Source organism: Diorhabda carinulata, chromosome X (assembly GCF_026250575.1).
Source record: "Diorhabda carinulata isolate Delta chromosome X, icDioCari1.1, whole genome shotgun sequence".
NCBI lineage: Eukaryota > Metazoa > Arthropoda > Insecta > Coleoptera > Chrysomelidae > Diorhabda > Diorhabda carinulata.
In genome coordinates this window covers 4,815,844-4,838,471 of record NC_079472.1, presented here as the reverse complement: position 1 = coordinate 4,838,471, position 22,628 = coordinate 4,815,844, and the positions used below count along the sequence as shown (strand labels likewise).

Sequence of the window (22,628 nt, the reverse complement as noted above, 5' to 3'; positions counted from 1 at the left end):
CACTTACACCAGCCCACAGCCTACATATACGTATAATTGAAGTAAATTAATTGATACACAACAACAGTAACACACCTAGATAAAATGATATCAATATTGTAAATCACGTTGTTTTTAATTTTGTTTAGAATGAATTGAACCATTCGTAGTTCGATATCCCTAGCTTTAAATTGAGTTATTCTTTATACAATATCGCTAACATTGAATTATTCGTGATTCAATATCCATAACATGGAATTATTCGTAATCTATATCCCTAACATTGAATTATTCGTGATTCTATGTCCCTAACATTAAATTATTCGTGATTCTAAATCCCTAACATTGAATTTTTCGTGATTTACTATCTCTGACGTTGAATTATTCAATTCAATTAGTGATTCAATATCCCGAATATTGAGTTATTCATGATTCTATACCCCTAGCATTAAATTATTCGTGATTCAATATTCATAACATGGAATTATTCGTAATCTATATCCCTAACATTGAATTATTCGTGATTCTATGTCCCTAACATTAAATTATTCGTGATTCTATATCCCTAACATTGAATTTTTCATGATTTACTATCTCTGACGTTGAATTATTCAATTCAATTAGTGATTCAATATCCCGAATATTGAGTTATTCGTGATTCTATACCACTAGCATTGAATTATTCGTGATTCAATATCCATAACATGGAATTATTCGTAATCTATATCCCTAACATTGAATTATTCGTGATTCTATGTCCCTAACATTAAATTATTCGTGATTCTATATCCCTAACATTGGTTTTTCGTGATTTACTATCTCTGACGTTGAATTAATCAATTCAATTAGTGATTCAATATCCCGAATATTGAGTTATTCGTGATTCTATACCCCTAGCATTGAATTATTCGTGATTCAATATCCATAACATGGAATTATTCGTAATCTATATCCCTAACATTGAATTATTCGTGATTCTATGTCCCTAACATTAAATTATTCGTGATTCTATATCCCTAACATTGGTATTTCGTGATTTACTATCTCTGACGTTGAATTATTCAATTCAATTAGTGATTCAATATCCCGAATATTGAGTTATTCGTGATTCTATACCACTAGCATTGAATTATTCGTGATTCAATATCCATAACATGGAATTATTCGTAATCTATATCCCTAACATTGAATTATTCGCGATTCTATATCCCTAACATTGATTTTTTCGTGATTTACTATCTCTGACGTTGAATTATTCAATTCAATTAGTGATTCAATATCCCGAATATTGAGTTATTCGTGATTCTATACCCCTAGCATTGAATTATTCATGAGTCAATATCCATAACATGCAATTATTCGTAATCTATATCCCTAACATTAAATTATTCGTGATTATAAATCCCTAACATTGAATTTTTCGTGATTTACTATCTCTGACGTTGAATTATTCAATTCAATTAGTGATTCAATATCCCGAATATTGAGTTATTCATGATTCTATACCCCTAGCATTAAATTATTCGTGATTCAATATCCATAACATGGAATTATTCGTAATCTATATCCCTAACATTGAATTATTCGTGATTCTATGTCCCTAACATTAAATTATTCGTGATTCTATATCCCTAACATTGGTTTTTCGTGATTTACTATCTCTGACGTTGAATTATTCAATTCAATTAGTGATTCAATATCCCGAATATTGAGTTATTCGTGATTCTATACCCCTAGCATTGAATTATTCATGATTCAATATCCATAACATGCAATTATTCGTAATCTATATCCCTAACATTAAATTATTCGTGATTATAAATCCCTAACATTGAATTTTTCGTGATTTACTATCTCTGACGTTGAATTATTCAATTCAATTAGTGATTCAATATCCCGAATATTGAGTTATTCATGATTCTATACCCCTAGCATTAAATTATTCGTGATTCAATATCCATAACATGGAATTATTCGTAATCTATATCCCTAACATTGAATTATTCGTGATTCTATGTCCCTAACATTAAATTATTCGTGATTCTATATCCCTAACATTGGTTTTTCGTGATTTACTATCTCTGACGTTGAATTATTCAATTCAATTAGTGATTCAATATCCCGAATATTGAGTTATTCGTGATTCTATACCACTAGCATTGAATTATTCGTGATTCAATATCCATAACATGGAATTATTCGTAATCTATATCCCTAACATTGAATTATTCGTGATTCTAAATCCCTAACATTGAATTTTTCGTGATTTACTATCTCTGACGTTGAATTATTCAATTCAATTAGTGATTCAATATCCCGAATATTGAGTTATTCATGATTCTATACCCCTAGCATTAAATTATTCGTGATTCAATATTCATAACATGGAATTATTCGTAATCTATATCCCTAACATTGAATTATTCGTGATTCTATGTCCCTAACATTAAATTATTCGTGATTCTATATCCCTAACATTGAATTTTTCGTGATTTACTATCTCTGACGTTGAATTATTCAATTCAATTAGTGATTCAATATCCCGAATATTGAGTTATTCGTGATTCTATACCACTAGCATTGAATTATTCGTGATTCAATATCCATAACATGGAATTATTCGTAATCTATATCCCTAACATTGAATTATTCGTGATTCTATGTCCCTAACATTAAATTATTCGTGATTCTATATCCCTAACATCGGTTTTTCGTGATTTACTATCTCTGACGTTGAATTAATCAATTCAATTAGTGATTCAATATCCCGAATATTGAGTTATTCGTGATTCTATACCCCTAGCATTGAATTATTCGTGATTCAATATCCATAACATGGAATTATTCGTAATCTATATCCCTAACATTGAATTATTCGTGATTCTATGTCCCTAACATTAAATTATTCGTGATTCTATATCCCTAACATTGGTATTTCGTGATTTACTATCTCTGACGTTGAATTATTCAATTCAATTAGTGATTCAATATCCCGAATATTGAGTTATTCGTGATTCTATACCACTAGCATTGAATTATTCGTGATTCAATATCCATAACATGGAATTATTCGTAATCTATATCCCTAACATTGAATTATTCGCGATTCTATATCCCTAACATTGATTTTTTCGTGATTTACTATCTCTGACGTTGAATTATTCAATTCAATTAGTGATTCAATATCCCGAATATTGAGTTATTCGTGATTCTATACCCCTAGCATTGAATTATTCATGAGTCAATATCCAGAACATGCAATTATTCGTAATCTATATCCCTAACATTAAATTATTCGTGATTATAAATCCCTAACATTGAATTTTTCGTGATTTACTATCTCTGACGTTGAATTATTCAATTCAATTAGTGATTCAATATCCCGAATATTGAGTTATTCATGATTCTATACCCCTAGCATTAAATTATTCGTGATTCAATATCCATAACATGGAATTATTCGTAATCTATATCCCTAACATTGAATTATTCGTGATTCTATGTCCCTAACATTAAATTATTCGTGATTCTATATCCCTAACATTGGTTTTTCGTGATTTACTATCTCTGACGTTGAATTATTCAATTCAATTAGTGATTCAATATCCCGAATATTGAGTTATTCGTGATTCTATACCCCTAGCATTGAATTATTCATGATTCAATATCCATAACATGCAATTATTCGTAATCTATATCCCTAACATTAAATTATTCGTGATTATAAATCCCTAACATTGAATTTTTCGTGATTTACTATCTCTGACGTTGAATTATTCAATTCAATTAGTGATTCAATATCCCGAATATTGAGTTATTCATGATTCTATACCCCTAGCATTAAATTATTCGTGATTCAATATCCATAACATGGAATTATTCGTAATCTATATCCCTAACATTGAATTATTCGTGATTCTATGTCCCTAACATTAAATTATTCGTGATTCTATATCCCTAACATTGAATTTTTCGTGATTTACTATCTCTGACGTTGAATTATTCAATTCAATTAGTGATTCAATATCCCGAATATTGAGTTATTCGTGATTCTATACCACTAGCATTGAATTATTCGTGATTCAATATCCATAACATGGAATTATTCGTAATCTATATCCCTAACATTGAATTATTCGCGATTCTATATCCCTAACATTGATTTTTTCGTGATTTACTATCTCTGACGTTGAATTATTCAATTCAATTAGTGATTCAATATCCCGAATATTGAGTTATTCGTGATTCTATACCCCTAGCATTGAATTATTCATGATTCAATATCCATAACATGCAATTATTCGTAATCTATATCCCTAACATTAAATTATTCGTGATTATAAATCCCTAACATTGAATTTTTCGTGATTTACTATCTCTGACGTTGAATTATTCGTGATTCAATATGACTAACAAATTATTAGTGATTCAATATCCTGAATATTGAATTACTCGTGATTCAATATCCCTAGCATTGAATTATTTGTAATCTATATCTGTATTGAATTTAAGGTGATTTACTATCCCTAACGTGGAATTATTCAAGATTCAATATCACTAACATCAAATTATTCGTGAATCAATATCCCGAATATAGAGTTATTCGTGTTTGTGTATCCCTGGCATTGAATTTTTCGTTATTCACAATCCTTGACGTTGAATTATTCGTGATACAGTATATCTAAAATTGAATTATGTATCTATGTATGATGCAATATCCATAACATTGACTAACCTTTCTTCATTCTCTCCTCGTACACAGATTCCATTGTTGTATTAGGCATCGTTAAAGAGGTACTACTACATGGTGTCATATCATCTTGCAAATGATCAACATGGGAAACTGACTTTTGCTAGTTTTCCCATGATTTAACGTCCTTATCTATCTTATCTTGGACTCTAGTTGATGTTTTTTTTACTTTGCTCATTCGGTGGTAGCTTAACCATCTCTACTTAACGGCGGAGTATGTCTGGGTTCAAACGCGGTGTATTTATCTGGATCTCTTCAAATCCGAACTAGTACTGGTGCTTGCACTATCACATTTTAATAGCACGCCTTCGTCCTCCTTGGTGTACGTGCTTATCGAGATTCTTGGGTACTGTACCGGGTGTATTTAGCCATCATAACTCGGTGCAGTCAGTTTGTATCTATAACTGAGCCCTGGAGCACTCGAAAAGTGCGGTAAAATCTATGATAATTAACCGAAACTTTTCTGTACGTCAAGTATGACATAAAATATTGGTAAATCAGTGATACCAATATTGTAAAACTTAGCAAGAAGATCCAAGCGATCAAATGTGGGATATAATTATGATGAGAAGATATTTCTCAACTGCAAGCTTATCATACTGTTAAGAATGCGCGCCCGCCCTGCAGCCGGTCCTGCCTAGATGTATTGGAATTCTAAAATTCGACGAAGGCTCGCGGCACCTTTAACACATTTTTTATAAACAACGGAATCCGTTCTACTCATAGCAGGTGGTTGATTTAAATTGTCTCTCTTGAGTAATTTCTAGGAAGGTCTATTTATGAATAAGAAAAACATTACAATACTTTTAAAATGAGAAAAACTCATTCAGTTTTGTCATCACCAGATTTTCAGTTAAAAAGAAATAATCAGTTATATTGTAAAACTTAGTAAGAAGATTATAATGATCCAAACGATCAAAAGTCTTGAAAAATCTGTATGAATGACATTAACTTTATGACAGTTAAGTGTGAATTCATATATAGTGTGAACCATATTATATTCGAAATTATAAATCTATCATCATAAAAACCATGCCACTCATTATATATGGATTGTTTCACGAAGTGGCAAACAACGTCGTAAATCAAAATTTCGAATATTTCAGTAAAGTGGAATATAATCATCACGCGACTATATTTCTCAACAACAACCTTATCATACTTTCAGAATTGGAGAAAGTCGTTCAGTTTTGCATATAACGAAAATTCAACAGATTAGTCTCATAGTAGAAGTATAGGTCAAAAATTTAGTTGCGTTGATGTTATCTTCTGTCCCCTTAATTTAAGACTATGATCTCTGTTTCAATAGAAACAGTTTTAGTTGTGAGAACACATTCCCATACCAGAGCTTTGATGCTCTCACCTAGTATAAACTGGTTGCTGTTGTTAATTCTGCCTTCACTTCTTTCTCCGCACTATCAGGATGCCTACGAGATATAGTCTGATCTAACCCGTACAAGCAAAGATAGCAAAATTAGAATCTACAAGACTTGTATCAGATCCATCATGACCCTCCCGAGAGACCACCTGAAAGGTGGACAGATAATTGGCAATCCACCTCTCAGGAAAAGATGCAGAGGCAGCTTCAGAATTAAAAGATCGACAGATCTCCAAGAAGTAGAAAAAGAAGAAGACTTCTTTCTTCACATACATTCTGCTTGTAATGCCTAGACTAAGGTGTCTTAGACACATAACCTCCTATATAATTTGGTTGTGTTTTAAGTCCTATATATTTTCTTGCGACTATTTCAAGTGTGTTTCGTGGTTCTGTTCTTATTTTGGGATTTTACAGCCGCATCTTGATCGTCGAAGATTTTCTTAGATACTTGTTTTTTCGTTCTGTATCTTCCCACTGTAGCTTTAACGTCTTGCATAACCTCGTCCACTTGGACTACAAGAAATGTCCTACAGGAACTAGACAATTATGGCTAGAAGATCCAGCTCGTTTAGGTACCCGGTGATTCGAGCAACAAGAGTAATAACAAGTGGGCCCAGAACGCATTCTTGATGTAGCAAAAAAGGTTGTTATTGTATATTAGTATGCTCTACAGGCCATGTAGGCCTAGGGCAAGAATAGCAATATTACATAGTTTTATTTATTATATATCAAAGTCCTCTATTTTGCATTTTCCACACAATATTTCTCAATTCCTTCCTGTTCACAGCTTTTCTCTTCAATTCTGAACATTATTATTTTTTAGGTCTTCCATTACACATTCATACCATCTATTCCTTGATCGCACCTTTCTATTTTTCCCTATTAGTCTTCTTTGCAGAACTAATTTTGCAATCACTCTCTGTCCTTTAATAAACGAGCTTATTATAGCTTCTCCATAAATTTCCTCCATAGTTCTTCTCCTCCAGCCCTCTTCTGTGTATACTCCTCCGTAGATTCCTCTTATTATCTTCCTCTCCCATCTTTCCAAGATGGTTCATCTACCTTTTTTAATATCCATGTCTCATATGCATATGTTGAGGTGGGTCTTACTACCGTTTTATATATTCTTATTTTTGTTTTCCTTGACACGTATATTGACTTCATCAGTGATTTTTCTTCTACCCCCCCCCATTCTTCAATTGCTACTCCTATATACACAAAGTTGGAAACCTTTCTAAATTGTACTCTTTGAGTCTGGTTGTCCTAAAGGACAAGTAATCTTCTGTTTTTCTATTTTGTCTTCTCTTGATTTATTCCTAGTCCAAAATTTGTGGCTTCCTCTCCCAATTTTATTACTGCTTTCTTTAAGTGCTTCTTGGAATTTGCTATCAACGTTACGTCATCTGCGAAAGTTAGAAATTGGCATTCGTTATTGAAGATTTTGGATAATTACTTCAAAAACCATATTAAATAATACAGTGGAGAGCGGATCACCTTGTCGGAGTCCTCTATTGACATGACATTCTTCAGACTTACACCCTTTCCATATCACTTCATTTTTTGTTTTATCTAAGGTTAGTCTAACCAACCTGATTATTTTTGCCGGTACGTCTAATTTGCTTAGTGCTGCGTACAAGTTGTTTCTATTTATTTTGTCATATGCCTGCTTAAAATCTATAAGCTGGTGATTTGTAATTCTTTCGGGGAGAAAATCTGGTCCATTGTTGACCTATTAGCTCTAAAGCCTGCTTGTTATTCCCCTAGTATTTTCTCGACATATTCTTCTAGTCAATTCTTTATTTTTTTTTTTCTTATAACAGTTATCTAACCTTTATAACAGGTATCTAACAATGCAATTCCCCTATAGTTTTCGCAAAGCAGTTTATCACCTTTTTTGGAATCGGACATATTAGTGATTTCCTCCAATCTTGCTCTTGTTGATAGAGTTCTTTGCTTATTTTTTCTTGGTATTTGTTTGTATTTTTAAGCTCTTTCCAAGACTTTTTACACCCTTTCAAAGGGTTGTTATTACATATCGCAAAACAGGTGAGAGACCAGTCAAGGTACACATAGATGGGCAGTTTGCATCACTCACCAAACAACTATTCCACTTAATAGATACCAAATACGACTGGTTTCATCCGAAAACGATCATCGAGGACGCCATCTCTTAATGATAGACACCAGGGATGATCCGAAATACCACTGGTGCATAGCAAGAAACTGCAGACCACGTCATCAGTGAGTGTCTCACAGATTAAAAAAATTAGGCAAACCTCACAGTTTGCTTAGTGACGTTGAAAGGCTGAAAGTGTCTGATTATAGCTTTTCAAGGAACATCGCCCTTTGGTAGTTTTAAACGATATATGAAGGGCCTATCAGAAGGTTCATGACCTAGTTCACGTAGACATTAAAATGTGGTTTTCCCTTGGTATAATTTCGATGAACTCTCATTGTTTGTACATCATGTTATGAATAGTATCAAATATTCTTTGGTCGATAAGTCGTATTTTGATCGGCATATTAGCACTATTTATAGTACTCTTTGTTTTTCAGTGATTGGTCTTTTTAAGTGTAAGTCCATAGCAGGAATAGCTTTGACTATTGCCACATTAAAATTGATAAATGCCCCGTATAAGTCATGTTTATTGACGCTAATAATTTTAATCTCTTATTTTTACAAAAATCTGTGAAAAAAGGCACTTGTTTGCTTAATTAAACTACACTTGGTAAACATAGTAATCTTGAGGTCACTGGGACATTATTACGTAATTAAAACATGCTGACATTACTTCATTATTTTAATGTTGATGGACCATAGCCGGACTAGACTCTTAAGTGGTTGAAATTAATTTAAAGAAGCGGATGATTCACAACCACCTACACGTTAATTAGAAGTTTTTGAATAGTTTTCAACGTTTTACCTTAACGTAGTTATCTCACCATTAACAAGTCAAGAACGATGTTGTTGTTTGTGTTTAGTGTTTGTTTTTTTGGAAACGTAGCTGCGGAGGCGTCTTCCAATTATTTTTGCGCAGACATGAATCCCCAACACCACGTTATGATTGATCAGGTAAGGTTCTTATTTCCATTTGTTTGGGTATTTTGATCGGTTTTTTTCAAATTTCTTTGATGTTTGTTAATTTTTCATTGTCACATATTCAAAAAATTATTAATTGATGTTTAGTTCAACTACAATAAAAAGTCATTTTGAAATACTAGAAAGAAATTTGTTATTTTTTGAAATATCACCAATATTTGCCTAATAATTTCTCCAAAACGGTTTGATAATGCAATATTGTTGGTATGAAATTTGAAAGCGAATACGTTACACATGACGTGAATCAGTTTTTATGATATGAAACCCCTTATTTAAAATGTATTACAAAGTTTCATTTTTGAAAATTATAAATAAAATGACGAACTTGTGTTTTTCAGCATGAAGCAATAAAAGTTAAGCCAATAGGGGGAGGTAGGTAAAACGGAATTAATAATCACCGATAACAAAATATTTCATAAAGAATATTCATTTTACATACTGTGTGGTCAAAGAACTATAAACTACAAAATCTAAGAACAGCTTTTTACCTGTTTCAAGGGTATCCCCAAGTTTTACTAAATTATAAAAGAGGGAGAAATTATGAAATTTTTCCCTATTTCACGATAGTCAACTAAGCCCCACACCGATCACACTGGACAAGAAAAAAATTAGATAACTTTAAAACGTTTAATCTAGTCATTTAAACTTAAATTAGGTAACAATCTCGGAGATACCCAGCTGTAAATCTGTAAATACTTGTATATTAATACCCCAAAAGTTATCTCAAAACCTACATATGGTAGAGTGTACCAAACTATTAAATTTCAAAGTGAAAATTCACAAAAATCGTTTTTTTGCGCTTTTTTGTAAATATCTCAGTTCCTATGGGTTTTTTGCTATTTGTATATATTATTAATATTGTAGAATACAAAATTCTCTACAAATTTTATTTGAAAAAATTTTTGATACGGAGAACAGTTTTCGAGATAGAGGGCGGACAGCATCATTTCAGGTCAACCGGTGCCTCCGGTCGAAAACGCGCTTTATTTAGTTGGTTGTACCAGTTACTCAAGAAAAATTCTTATCAAATCGAAATAACAAAAATATGCTCATCAGTATGTTAATTGCAATATTACTACTAAACAAGCCAGAGATGATGCGGATGTTATTATTGTTGAAACTGCAATTGAAGAATCAAAGTCTGAAAAAACTGCATAAACTGAAAAAACTGTTATAATAGGACACTCGTAGTTTTAATTGGGCGTACACTGTCTTACATACAAGAAGTTTTCTTTAAAAAAGTTGGGAAAGGAAATGGAAAAACGGAAATATACTCGACTAAAAGTTTTGATAATTATCCTCATTCCAAAACACATATTTTATTTCTGCACGTATTAAGTGATTTTGACACAACTTCTACGCTTTTTAAAAAGGAGGGAAAAAGTAAATCATTTTTAAAAGTTTTTGAGAAACTGACAAATTTGGATGAATTAGCTGCAGCATTTGAGGAAGAAAATCGTTCGGACCAGAGATTATTAGAGAGTGGAACTCAAACCTTATTGGCAGTCTATAATGCTCCGATATTTGTAAAAAGTCTCGATCATCTTCGTTATATGCATTACGTCAAATCTACAAAACTTAATAAACTTGTGCAGCTTTCAAATATTCCTCCAACAAGTGCAGCTGCTCATCAACATTCCAAACGTGTATATTATCAGGTTCAAACTTGGTTAGGGCACGATTTGGAAACCCAGGTATGGGGTTGGGCAATGCGAAACGATTTTCTGGAGCCTGTCATGACAATTTTACCACCTGCTCCTGAAGATTTTCTAAATATAATTTTCTGCAACTGCGAGAATGGTTCTGGTTCGCGATGCGGATGCAGGAAAGCGGGCTTGCAATGCTCTTTAACTGGTAGCCAATGTAATGGGCAAGCTTGTCTCAATGCTCTACCATAATTTGAGAAAAATGTCGTTGAAGACGATAATGAAGACCAGTTTGAAATTTACCAGCAGCCGGAAGAACAAAAACATACTGTAATGACTGGACTAGTTATAAGTTTCGAATTTTAAATAATCATTCAGTACATCTATGAGCTCGGGCTTCCTCCGAGATGTGGAAGGTCACTTTTCAAACTAGACGTGTTAAAGTGAAAATTAGAATAGAAGACATCTATATTTATCTGCCTATCTAATCATTAAATACCAAATAAAGGAAAGGATTAGAGTACGCCTTTATTTATTGCACTACCTTGTTTAACTAATTGGCTTAAACAGTACATTTCTACCATACTGAAAGTCATAAATAGCAATGCAACGATCGACTCAGAAGTAGCAGAGATCGGTGCATAAAATTTTGCTGCATGGTGCTGAAATAATCGATTCTCCCAGTCGGAATATTGTCGAAAGAGGCACAAGAAAGGTTAGGCTAGAAATTTGGAATAAGGATTACAAGACTTTCATGATCAGAAACTCGCGGAAAATGTCTCGTATATCTACCAACGAAGAAGTGTTCCACAAGCTACATGAGACCCGAATCAAAGAAAAAGCACCTAGAACCAGTGATGCAGCTAAGAGACTGTTAATCTAATTTCCTTTGACTTCATCATTCACAAAAATCTCCAATTTTTGAGCTTCATTGAATTTTTGATTGTTGCGACGAAAATTTCAGAAAGTTTGATCTTGCCTATAGTCTTTCAATTCCTTATTAGTTCTTCGAAATTACAATAAAACAGTGTATCTTCATGTATTTTTTTGCTCTGAGTCGAATGAGATAAACCCCAGGTTTCTATGTTAATCCTTTCTCGAGATATTGATTTTGTTCCACTATTCGGCCCCACTGTGCGACGTCCCACTTGCATTACTTCTCATTTTTCCTCTACTTGCACAACTTTCCACTGCGCAAATTTTTCCCATTATGGTATATGCTTTCTACGAGTTACAAATGAAACATTATAATCGATTGTTTCCGAGCGGCATCTCATCAAACGTTTAAAGCAGTCGTTGCAGCAAGGAATTTGAAGGGAACGACACAGTTAATGAGTGAATGACACAGTTTGTGTGTCCTTCAACTGAGGTTGGAAAAGAAGCAGTAAAAACCAACCTAGTACCAGTACACGCTGATTTACGGACTCCCTTAGACATTCTGAAGATACCATAAATCGCTATTAAAAATCATTGGGTAAGTTCTATGAAAGATATCGAATGATGACACACAATTAACTCAAATGCAAGAGAAACGTTGAAATGTAAACAGCTCCTTTCCCTGTCGAAATTATTAGACACATTGTTACTTGTTACATAAAATCTAAATATCTAAACAAGTTAAATATGGAAAATCAATCGAATCGAACGGAATGGCTTGATGTCGAGGTATATAGTGGCCAGCTAATACGTATGTATTAGATTTTATTGGAGAAATATCCAGGCTTAGTTAACCGAAAGCAGATTCTCTTACAACAAGACAATTCTAAGCCAAATACTGCGAAAGTTGCGTAGAATAACTTGGAGGTATTAACTTTTGGAGGAACTTTATAAGGTGGTTACTATCGCAATACACATTGTTGGACCCATTGAAACACCGCGTCACCAAGTGCTTACCCATTATTAATTAGTGCATCAAAATAATTTTTGAATCGTCCACCTCAACGAGAACGTACCCCCTTTCCATACAAAAAAACAGGAGTTACCTTACAGTGGCTTCTTTTATACTCTATTTGAGGGAGACCGATGAATATTTGTCGCCAAGGTAATTTACTTGAATGTCGTAAAGGGTTGCTACTAATGACAAGTTTTCTTCACTACCTACCTGCATCTGTTGATACGGAACAATATGTTTATGGTTATTGGGCATATATCTCAAATCTGAAATCAAGAAAAGATATTTCAAGTGCAAAAGAAGACAAGAGAAAATATCAGTGAAATGCTTTCAAAAATATTTTGTAGAACTTCGGCAACGAATTTGCCACCAACTCTTACAACTACTGATGTTGGCTGCAGTAGAAAAAACAGTTGCCGCAAAATCCTTCCAGTTCCGATTCCTAGATTCTATACAAGAAGTGCATGGAGTGCTCCGCAGCGCATGAGGTGAAACGCTATCAACCAATAAAGATGAACATTCTCATTCTGCACACTTTTTTACTATTCACGGATTCCAAAATGGCCATTAAGTTCCACTAGTTTTTTGTTGGTACTTAGTTTGTTTTTACATTTTTTTATTGAAATATTTGAGTCATTATTCGAAAAGATTTCATTTCATAAAAATTTCACAAAAAACATCGGTTATATTTGGGAAAAAAACGAAAGATGTGACAACAATGTGGATATAATCATAACTTTGATGAGATTACAAAATCCTTTAATACCATATTTTACAAAATTAGCCGAGGTCGTTTTCGAAATAATTGAAATGATCCATATTTACAAGTCATACTGTATAAACAAATTGAGGACTGAAACAAAAGCAATCATCTAAAAAAATTACATAAATGGACAGACCTCTGGACTAGTATTAAATTATCTCGTTTCCTTTATAAATTAAATGATATAATTTCTTAATGATTGGTATTAAGAAGTGTCCTGTCGGAGTCAAAAAATTACTATGCAAGCATAAAAAGTGGACAAAACAAAGTTGATTCATACCAATAATAATAAGCGATTGTAGTTAATTAATTGGATGAAATTATTAATTATTTGTTACGGTTTCATTAAATAGATAAGTCATTTTAAAGTCTAATTCAATTGATCCCGAGGGAACACCATTCATAAATGCAGGCTGCATCCTAATTCGGGGGAAAATTAGCGACGATGCCGATGGAATAAATGTACCAACTGCATTAATGCAACATAAAGCTGTAACATTCGATCTTCTTTCGACTGATGATATTTTAATAACCCTACCTTTTCTTTTAGGCATCAAAACGGCAATTATTCAGTTTAGGTTGCATACGCCCGATTTGATCGAAATTTTAATATGTTATGGAGAAAATTATGCTGAATAATTTAATACTTACATATAGGGCGCGGATAGATAGGTTAGGTTAGGTTAGGTTAGGTTAAGTTAGGTTAGGTTAGTTTAGTTTAGGTTAGGTTAGGCTCATACTCAAAATATTGAGCGACTTAGATCTCATTATCGTCAGTATTTTGGGGAATTTCTATTCAACTAAAATTGAAGCATTTATTGAAGAAATGTCACGAATGTATATAATAGAAATTGATGATTATTTGTACGTGTAAATAAATGATTATTGTTAGAAATTGATTTGTGTCATTACATTAGTCGTAACTAATTATATTTAATGTTGGAGTGTTGGAGAGGATAGTCTAAATGTTTGACAGAACCCCCCGCCCCTAATCCTCTCTTACATCAAGTATTTGCGAAATATCAACCATTCAAGATAATGTACATTTTCCAGTGTTTAAACCATAAAAACTTTTAAGACACAAAAAACTGTATAACATACTGAAATTTTAAGGAAATCAGGCATATGCAACCTAAACTATTTTTGGATTTTTTTAGGAACTGTGGAAATTCCTGTTTCATCACAATTGTAACTTTGGTTACCAGAGTAGTTATACTTTTGTCTCAGGTCTTTTTTCACAAAATTCTTTTCTAGCTCTCTCTCTCTCTCTCTCTCTCTCATAGCTCTAGTTTTAGGTAGCTAAAGTTCGCTATTCGCCATCTTAGCGACTTCGTCATCCTACCCACTCTTACCCTAATCAAATTACATCTAATAACTATTTAGTTCTGAATCCTTCATGCCTTTTTCACCTCACAGTTAACATTCTAGTTCAACCTTGATTAATACTTTCGATCCTAGTCTTCATACTTGCGCCACCCAAATAATTGAGGTATGTTTGTTTTACTATATGTTCCTCATTTATATTGACCGATTATTTTTCTTCTTCCTTTCTCCTATCCTCACTTTTTTACTAAAACAAGATTTATTCTTATCTTCTCTCCTTTCCTTGTCATTCCAATTTCTTATCACCTCTATATTATTGATGATATTTTATAAGTTATAATCAATAGTGTGATGCGTCTGCATTGTTGATGGTCTTTTTTTATATTTATCTTTATAATGTGTCTTATTGCCTCTTCGTTCGTAGTTTTCTTTTATTTGTATATATTTTTTTCACCAAACTATGGAATATGTTTTCTCTACATATTATCAGTTTAAGATTTATTCCTTTCTTCCATTTCATTACCTCTTTTATCACTATCTCTTACTTTCAGTAATTTTGGCTACTGAATCATTTTCTTCTTCTATCAATTACTGATTCAGTTTTCCCTCAAAGGAACTTGTTTATATTCATTTCTAATGTTTCTTCTCCTCTAGAAATTTTCTTATTTATTCTTCTTTATTTTATATTTTTTTTAATTTGTTTGCAAGCACCTTGATATTTTGTATTATTTATGTTAATTTCTGCTTCATTTCTGAATATCTTTTTCCTTTATTATCCTTTTCAATTCGGTTTTCGCTACCATATTTCGGCATTCTTTATTATACCAGTCTTTTTTGTTCACCTTTGCTTCCCTATATTGCTCTATTTTGTTTTCACATCAGCACATTCTTCTCTCTTCTCCTCTATTAAATAATATTTGAGTTGTTCAACATCTTTTTATCTGTTTACCATTTTTTATATTTCTGTGTCCCATTTTCAATTGCTTTTTTAAAACGAAGCAAACCACGTGCGATTTTTCTATCAAATCAATCTGTATTTTGACATGGTCTTTCCGATTGCAGCTATAACAATTTGGTGCCAGTGCATGCAAGCCGCAATGCTAGGGAGAAATCTAGTCATTTCTTCTAAACAAACTTTGTTGTATTGGCATAACGTGAAACAAGTGCAATATTCATCGTATGCAATTTTTTGACCTTGCAGACTTTTTAGTAATTGTGTTCGTTATTAAAGAACCGCAATCAAAATCTGTTGCTTTGATGATTCTCTTTTTCAGCTGATGGGTATGTGGTTCGGTATAGAAAAAATAAATCATCTAGATGAAGTTTTTCATACTAAAACAGAGTTTTCCTGTCCAATAATACACATATCAGAAGACAGGGATGCAACTTCAACATTTAATCCGTTATATTCAAATTATAACTATGGATATAACTATGGGAGAGGTAGGATAAAAAAATAAAATCAAAATATAATAAACTAAAAATGAAATTAATCAGCTACATATACCCGAATTTATATACTAGCAGCCGAAAGATCCCAATTATTAGTCTGTATTATTAGTAACAATAGATGAATTCTGCTTTATTTATGATTTATTTCAGTTCAAATATTGTGCAACAATCGTAAAAACGTATTTTCACTTCAAACACTCGAAAAGTCCACTCGATATTGTTTACGTGAAAATGAGATTGAATACGCATGAAATTACGTTTGTAAAGAGGTTAATTAGATTTTCTATTAAAGAATTAGTCGTTTTCATTCTGAAACCATTAACAGTAGCAGCATATGTAACAGTTCTGTATCAAAAGAAAACTTTAAATAATGACTTAGGGCCAATTTTACAACCTAGAGTAAAAATGGAGATTAAACTAAGGCTTAAACTATGGTTTAAACTCTAGTTTAAACCAATAATAAACAAGATCGATTTATTTTACAGGTATGTTTTATATAGCGATAAATAAATGACTAATTTCGTTTTTAGTTTGTTATATTACAATAATTTTGAACATTTATAGTCAAATTGATATTTAAAAGATATATTTTGGACATAGTATTTATAATCCTTACTTATGTTGCGATTAACATAATTGGGGACATTAATGATGATTGCAGCACACGGTTACGGCTCTGTAACGGATAAACCTATTTCTGCAATCACCGATAGAGCTACAGTAAATGAAATACGACGAAGAATCTACGAAGACGCCGAATACGACCGACAAACGACATACGGAAACTATCCGTATAACAAAAAACAACATTTATATGATTTAAAACAAATGACAGGCAATGTCAAATATTTGAGAGTCATCTGGGACGAAAATGGGGAAAGCACTGAGTATCGAGTTAGATATAATGTTAGTAGATCTGGTTTTTGGATTACTTCTGGACCTGAAAACGGAGGTGAGTGTTTAGTTCTATTAGCATATGTAGCCATGAGTCTATACCTCGCCTTCTTAAATTAGCTAACTCGACCACTAGATTGCGTATACTAAATGCTAGATAGGTAAAACAACTTTTGCATTATTTGGGACAAATATTTCCTATTCCTGACCAGTATCCTGGCTTTGAGTCTCACTTGACGTGGCTTCTGTTAGTTGTTTTACTTTTTTTAGTCTTTCTAGTATCAAATTCGTGACTTTGTAATATTTTTCTAGTTGTCGTTGTTGACATTGGTCATATTCAAATCAACCAATAGAAAATGAAATGCGGAAACCAATAAGATCATATGGATCATAAGATGTACGAGCTTGAAACCATATCTTTTGAATAATTAATTCTAAAATACAAAAATCACCAAAAACCCAAAAGATTTTGAGAACAGTAAATCTTGCAACACCGATTAGCGATGCCACACGATTGCCAACGCTTGAAATAGAATTTTCTCTAATACACGAGAAATGATTTCACTCACACTGTATACGTTTTAATTGTGTTCTGTAGCTGCAGTTGCACCAACGTTTATAAATTTATAAATATAAATTATTGTTATATTCACATCCACGATTTCCTACATCCATTCTTTCTTATTTGTTGGCATGTTTGACACACCAACTGTACAACTTTTCAAAGTGACATAATAGTTTTCTTCTGTCACTTATAGATTATTAGATTTGTTTCTCTTCTCTTGTTAATGTAAATGGGGATACCAAGTGTGTAGCAGAATTTAATAGCTGCTCCATTTTCCAAAATAATAACATTACATTTCTTTTGGGTAAGAAATCAAAACGAGATAACACATCATCTAGTTTTAAAGTTTTTGTTGTTTCAAATGAATTCTAGATATCCAAGCATGCTTCTCCAAGAATATTCCACTGTAAAGCTACTTTTATCTTTTCGTCTTCAGTGCTTTTTCCTGAAGCTAAAAGAAATATTCCAAATCTTTGCTTCAATTATTGCCATCCATGTGGCTCCTGTACATTAAACACTTTCGATACTTTGGCACGATTTTCTTATTTTTAACTTTTTTTTTTTATTTTTGAAGCGATTTTCGACTTCACTTCTGAGTACATGTTTTGTTGTCTATTGTTCAATTTCTCGTTTTTATATGTTTTATAAAAAACTATTTATTTACTAGTAGTTTTACTTATTAGTATGTACTTTCATTGTCAGGTTTACCAGCTGCCATGTTTTTTATCACTGTCCTCTCTTCTTCTTTTTTTATCTTTTGACAGGAGGACGAAAACTAAATAACTAAAAATGCACATAACTTAGAACTATGGAACAATAACACGCATATATACATCCTTAACTCAAATAAGTTTTCAGAATATAATCTCAACTAAAAGTTGTTGGGTGGGTTTTCCTCGATCAATGAAATTATCAAATTCAGTATAATGTTCAACTACGTTCACAATTGCTTTTTACCATTCCTCGTAAGTCTAAATTCGCGAATCTGCTCTTCCATTCTCTGACTGCTCAATTTCTGTCTTGATCCATATCCCTCTCTCACACTTTTATTCATTTCATATCAATATCACGAAAAATACTGTGTGTTAGCTCTTAATTCCTTCAAATTTCAGGAGCTTCATTGGATCCTCAATACAGTCACTTTGGCGGAACTATTCAAGTTGTGAAAGCAGTAGGAAACCACATGGTTTTAACTTTTTGCCATCAATTACCTGATAGACAACTTTATTCCATTTTGCTATCTAGGGAATTGAAATTAGAAAATGTAGAAATTCATGGGGTTCACAATATGCTCAACAGAAAAGGTTTACGTACTAATTCAGTTAAAAAAACCTGCAATAGCAGTAGCAATAACAGAATTAATGTATTAATTTTCGTACCATTATTTATATTTTCGTTATTTACACTCAGGTTTTAGTCGTTAAAAATTAAATTAGTATTAGAATGTAAGAAGGATAAGAGCAGAACAGATTTAAGAACTGTTCAGTAGTACAGAAAATAAAATTCCACTTGTAATGTCAAGAAAACAAAATTAATCGAATAGCATATATGTAATACTTCTATATGGACAGTGGAAGCTGTTCCGACTAAAGAAGACATAATGGCAACGATTTCTCTATCGTCCGAGGTTCCAGCTCGGTTCTGCGCATTCTCAAGCATGCGCAGTATAGATAAAGTGCTTCGAACGAGAGAGAAAATGAATATTGTCAGCACTGTAACATAGGGACTTTTTTCTCCCATACCAACTGTCCATATAGGAGTATTACATATATATCTAATAGTGATGAGGTGGAGACCTTGACAAACAAAGAAAAAAAGAAGAAGCAATAGTTGACAATTTGTATCAAATAGGAAGTGTAACCATAAAACTAAAGCATTTTAAAAATGTTATTAAAAAAGTCATTTCCGGAATTACGTCACAATCAGCCATCATATTGTCTTGGGATTAAAATATTGCGTTATATACATTCAAATTATAATAAGTAGTGATTTTTTTTAATATATTCATTTCATTAAAAAAAGCGCTAGCAATACTCGAAATGACTTATTCAATGAAAATTAACTAAGTAAAAAATGCTCAACTGTAGCTATAAATTATAGTTTGAAAACCCACTAGTATGGCGCTCGTGCAGATATATAGATAATATCTTTGTTCGCGGGTCAATTTAGAATCGATTCCGAATCAGTTGGTAAGATTACGAACCTATTCACAATGGTTGATTTAACGTGAACTTAATCAATAATTAACGGACTCGATGTGACCGAACATAGAACTGTTTTTATTCAGTAGGGTACTAACCGCAAATAACAATTTTGAAAGTACCCATGCAATCGGCGCCTAAACCGATTCGGAATCTAAACCACGAACAAAGCTATTAGCATTGTTCATTGGACAGTTTAGAATCGATTCCGGGTGAGTTGGTAACAAATTTAGAATCGGTTTAATGCGCATGCTTAATTACGAATCTACAGCGCGTGATTGATTTACCGCGAACGTAATTAATGAATAATGGAATGTATGTGACCACCCGCAGTAAACCAAAAGAATGTCTTATTATTTTGAGAGCAGAGACAATAATATTGTGTAATACCTATAGCGACAATTATGTTTCTAATGTGTTTTTCAACACAAAATTACCAAATTATAGGTTAGAAACTGTGTAAATTGAATCAATTTAAGCCCCCGAATTCAGAGGTTTAATTTAATGATAGTTTGAAGACTTGGTTTAGCACACGGTGTAGTTCAAAAAACAGAGTTAAACTTCAAACCATTGTTAACCTCACGGTGCAAGTAACCATAATTTATTAAGTTCTAAATGCACCATTATCGTGAATAGATCGATTCTAGTGTCGATTAGAAACATTTTGGTTAAACGACTAAAATTACGGTTTAAGTTATACTTTAATTAAGCTGACTGTCATTGACCCTAAATTATTTTTGTCTAAATTAAGGGAATTTGGGTAAAATATTTCCTTTTATTTATGATTTTTCAATTACTGAATGATACAGAAGTTCTTTTACCGTAATCGCAGGAAATAAAATTATTAGTTCTTTAGATTTCATATCTTAAGTTATATTTCTACTCAGTTTCAAGCGTATTTGTTCTCATATTTATTATTCTTATCTCTTCATTTGGTGTATATATATAAATTTTAATTGTAAATTTTCCTCATTTTCTATAAACGTAAATTCTCAAAAAACCTTTGATTTAAATCCTTTATTTATCAAGGAAAGTGACTACAAAACCATTTACCACTTTATTCCACAATATTACAAATAAAAACAGAGTTTTTTTTCTGTAAACCCTTTAAACTGTTAAGTATTTGTTATTATATATTAATTATATCAATTATCATGAATTATCACTTAATTTCTCTATTTTTTATTTGTATATATCCTCATACTTCACTGTATTATATTTTTTTCCTTTTTTGTAACTGTTCCTCTAGGTCAATATATTATTAAAAAAGTTACATTTTGCGAGCACATCTTCAATCATTTGATCTTCCTTTTTCAGACTTTTTTATCATTTTATCGCTTTTTTTGGTACACGTGGCATCATTTTTCGACTAAATTCATTATTAGGTACAGCTAAAACCAACAAAATACACCAAAACTACAAGTTTTGAATTTGCACTTCATGAATGATGAACTGTTTTATACTGTACTAGCATACTGAACATACTGTTTAAACCACCACTACACCAATACTCACAATAACACTGTCTGGCGAGCGTTTCGAATTAGTTATGAACAATGTAATTGTGAGTGGTGGTGTAAACATTGTGTTCAGTATGAATTTCACCAACAGTTCCAAAAATTCCAACTTCACTTTACTAGCATAGCAGATATGAAGTACAACAATGAAAGCCTTAGATTTAAATAATTCTTCTTGACCCACATCAATTAAACTTATAACTCACGAAAAACTCTGTATATTTTTCAAAAATTCTTTAATGGGTATCTGAATTACGATAGAAATAAAAATGTTCTACGATTAGTATGAAATATCCGTGAGAATAGATCCACAGACAGTCGTTTGCTTCCAAATAGTTGAGCATGTTTACAGTAAAAACTTACTCTTTAAGCTTCATATGGATAAATCTATTATGTGCAAAAAAATAAATCATTTTCCTCTAAATTTGTTTCAGACCTATCGTACTCAAATGATTTTTTACCCTTGTTAGGTTAAAATATGAAAACAGAATAAAGACTTGCCTCCCCTCAGCTTAATTGTGATTTATCTCGTTTAAACAGCTTTAATTTTGATAGTACTTTTCGAATTTGATTTGTGAATATCGTTTTATCATGAAAAATAGTTAATATTAGTGTTGTATAAATAATATCAAACCAAACAGTTTGAGTACCGCAGCTTTTATTCAAAAAAAGTAGTTTATGCCTGGCTATTATTACCATTTTTTTTGACACTAAAATATATAATCGACGATTCCTGTTGTGAATAATTGAAAAATATTTTTCATATCATGAAAAAATTTGCATGTAGGAAAGATACCTCGCAAGGAATATAATGTAAATAAAGTTTTAAATATTGTTGAATAAATCATTTTAAGTAAAAACTGTTGGTCATATTTTATTTATAACAACCTTTTTTGGTATGAGGACCCATACACTGTAGAAAACCCAATGGAAATAAAAATGAGATTGAAAGTTACTTCAAGCTATGAATTTTTATTCATATATTATGAAATGTATCGATTAAGAGGTTGAGGGTCACAGTATTCTGCATTCAAGTCTCTGACACTAGTTTTTTTTTCATTTTTTGCATACATGTTATTTTTAATTTGCTTTTCCCAAACTTTTCAGAAAGTGTCCAATTCTGTACAGGAATTCATTCGATTAGCATATTCAACTGGTTTGCACACCTT

The 22,628-nt window shown here is 32.1% G+C and overlaps 1 protein-coding gene across 1 annotated transcript; it reads left to right on the top strand.

Annotated features, from left to right (window-relative positions):
* Positions 1 to 8,823: 8,823 nt before the first annotated feature.
* On the top strand, positions 8,824 to 22,320 carry LOC130901204 (uncharacterized). The gene is made up of 4 exons (XM_057812389.1): positions 8,824 to 9,180; positions 16,105 to 16,273; positions 16,944 to 17,234; positions 18,854 to 22,320. Exons 1-4 carry the CDS (start codon positions 9,070 to 9,072, stop codon positions 19,156 to 19,158), a joined length of 876 nt encoding a protein of 291 aa, XP_057668372.1. The 5' UTR covers positions 8,824 to 9,069; the 3' UTR covers positions 19,159 to 22,320.
* The last annotated feature ends 308 nt before the right edge of the window (positions 22,321 to 22,628 follow it).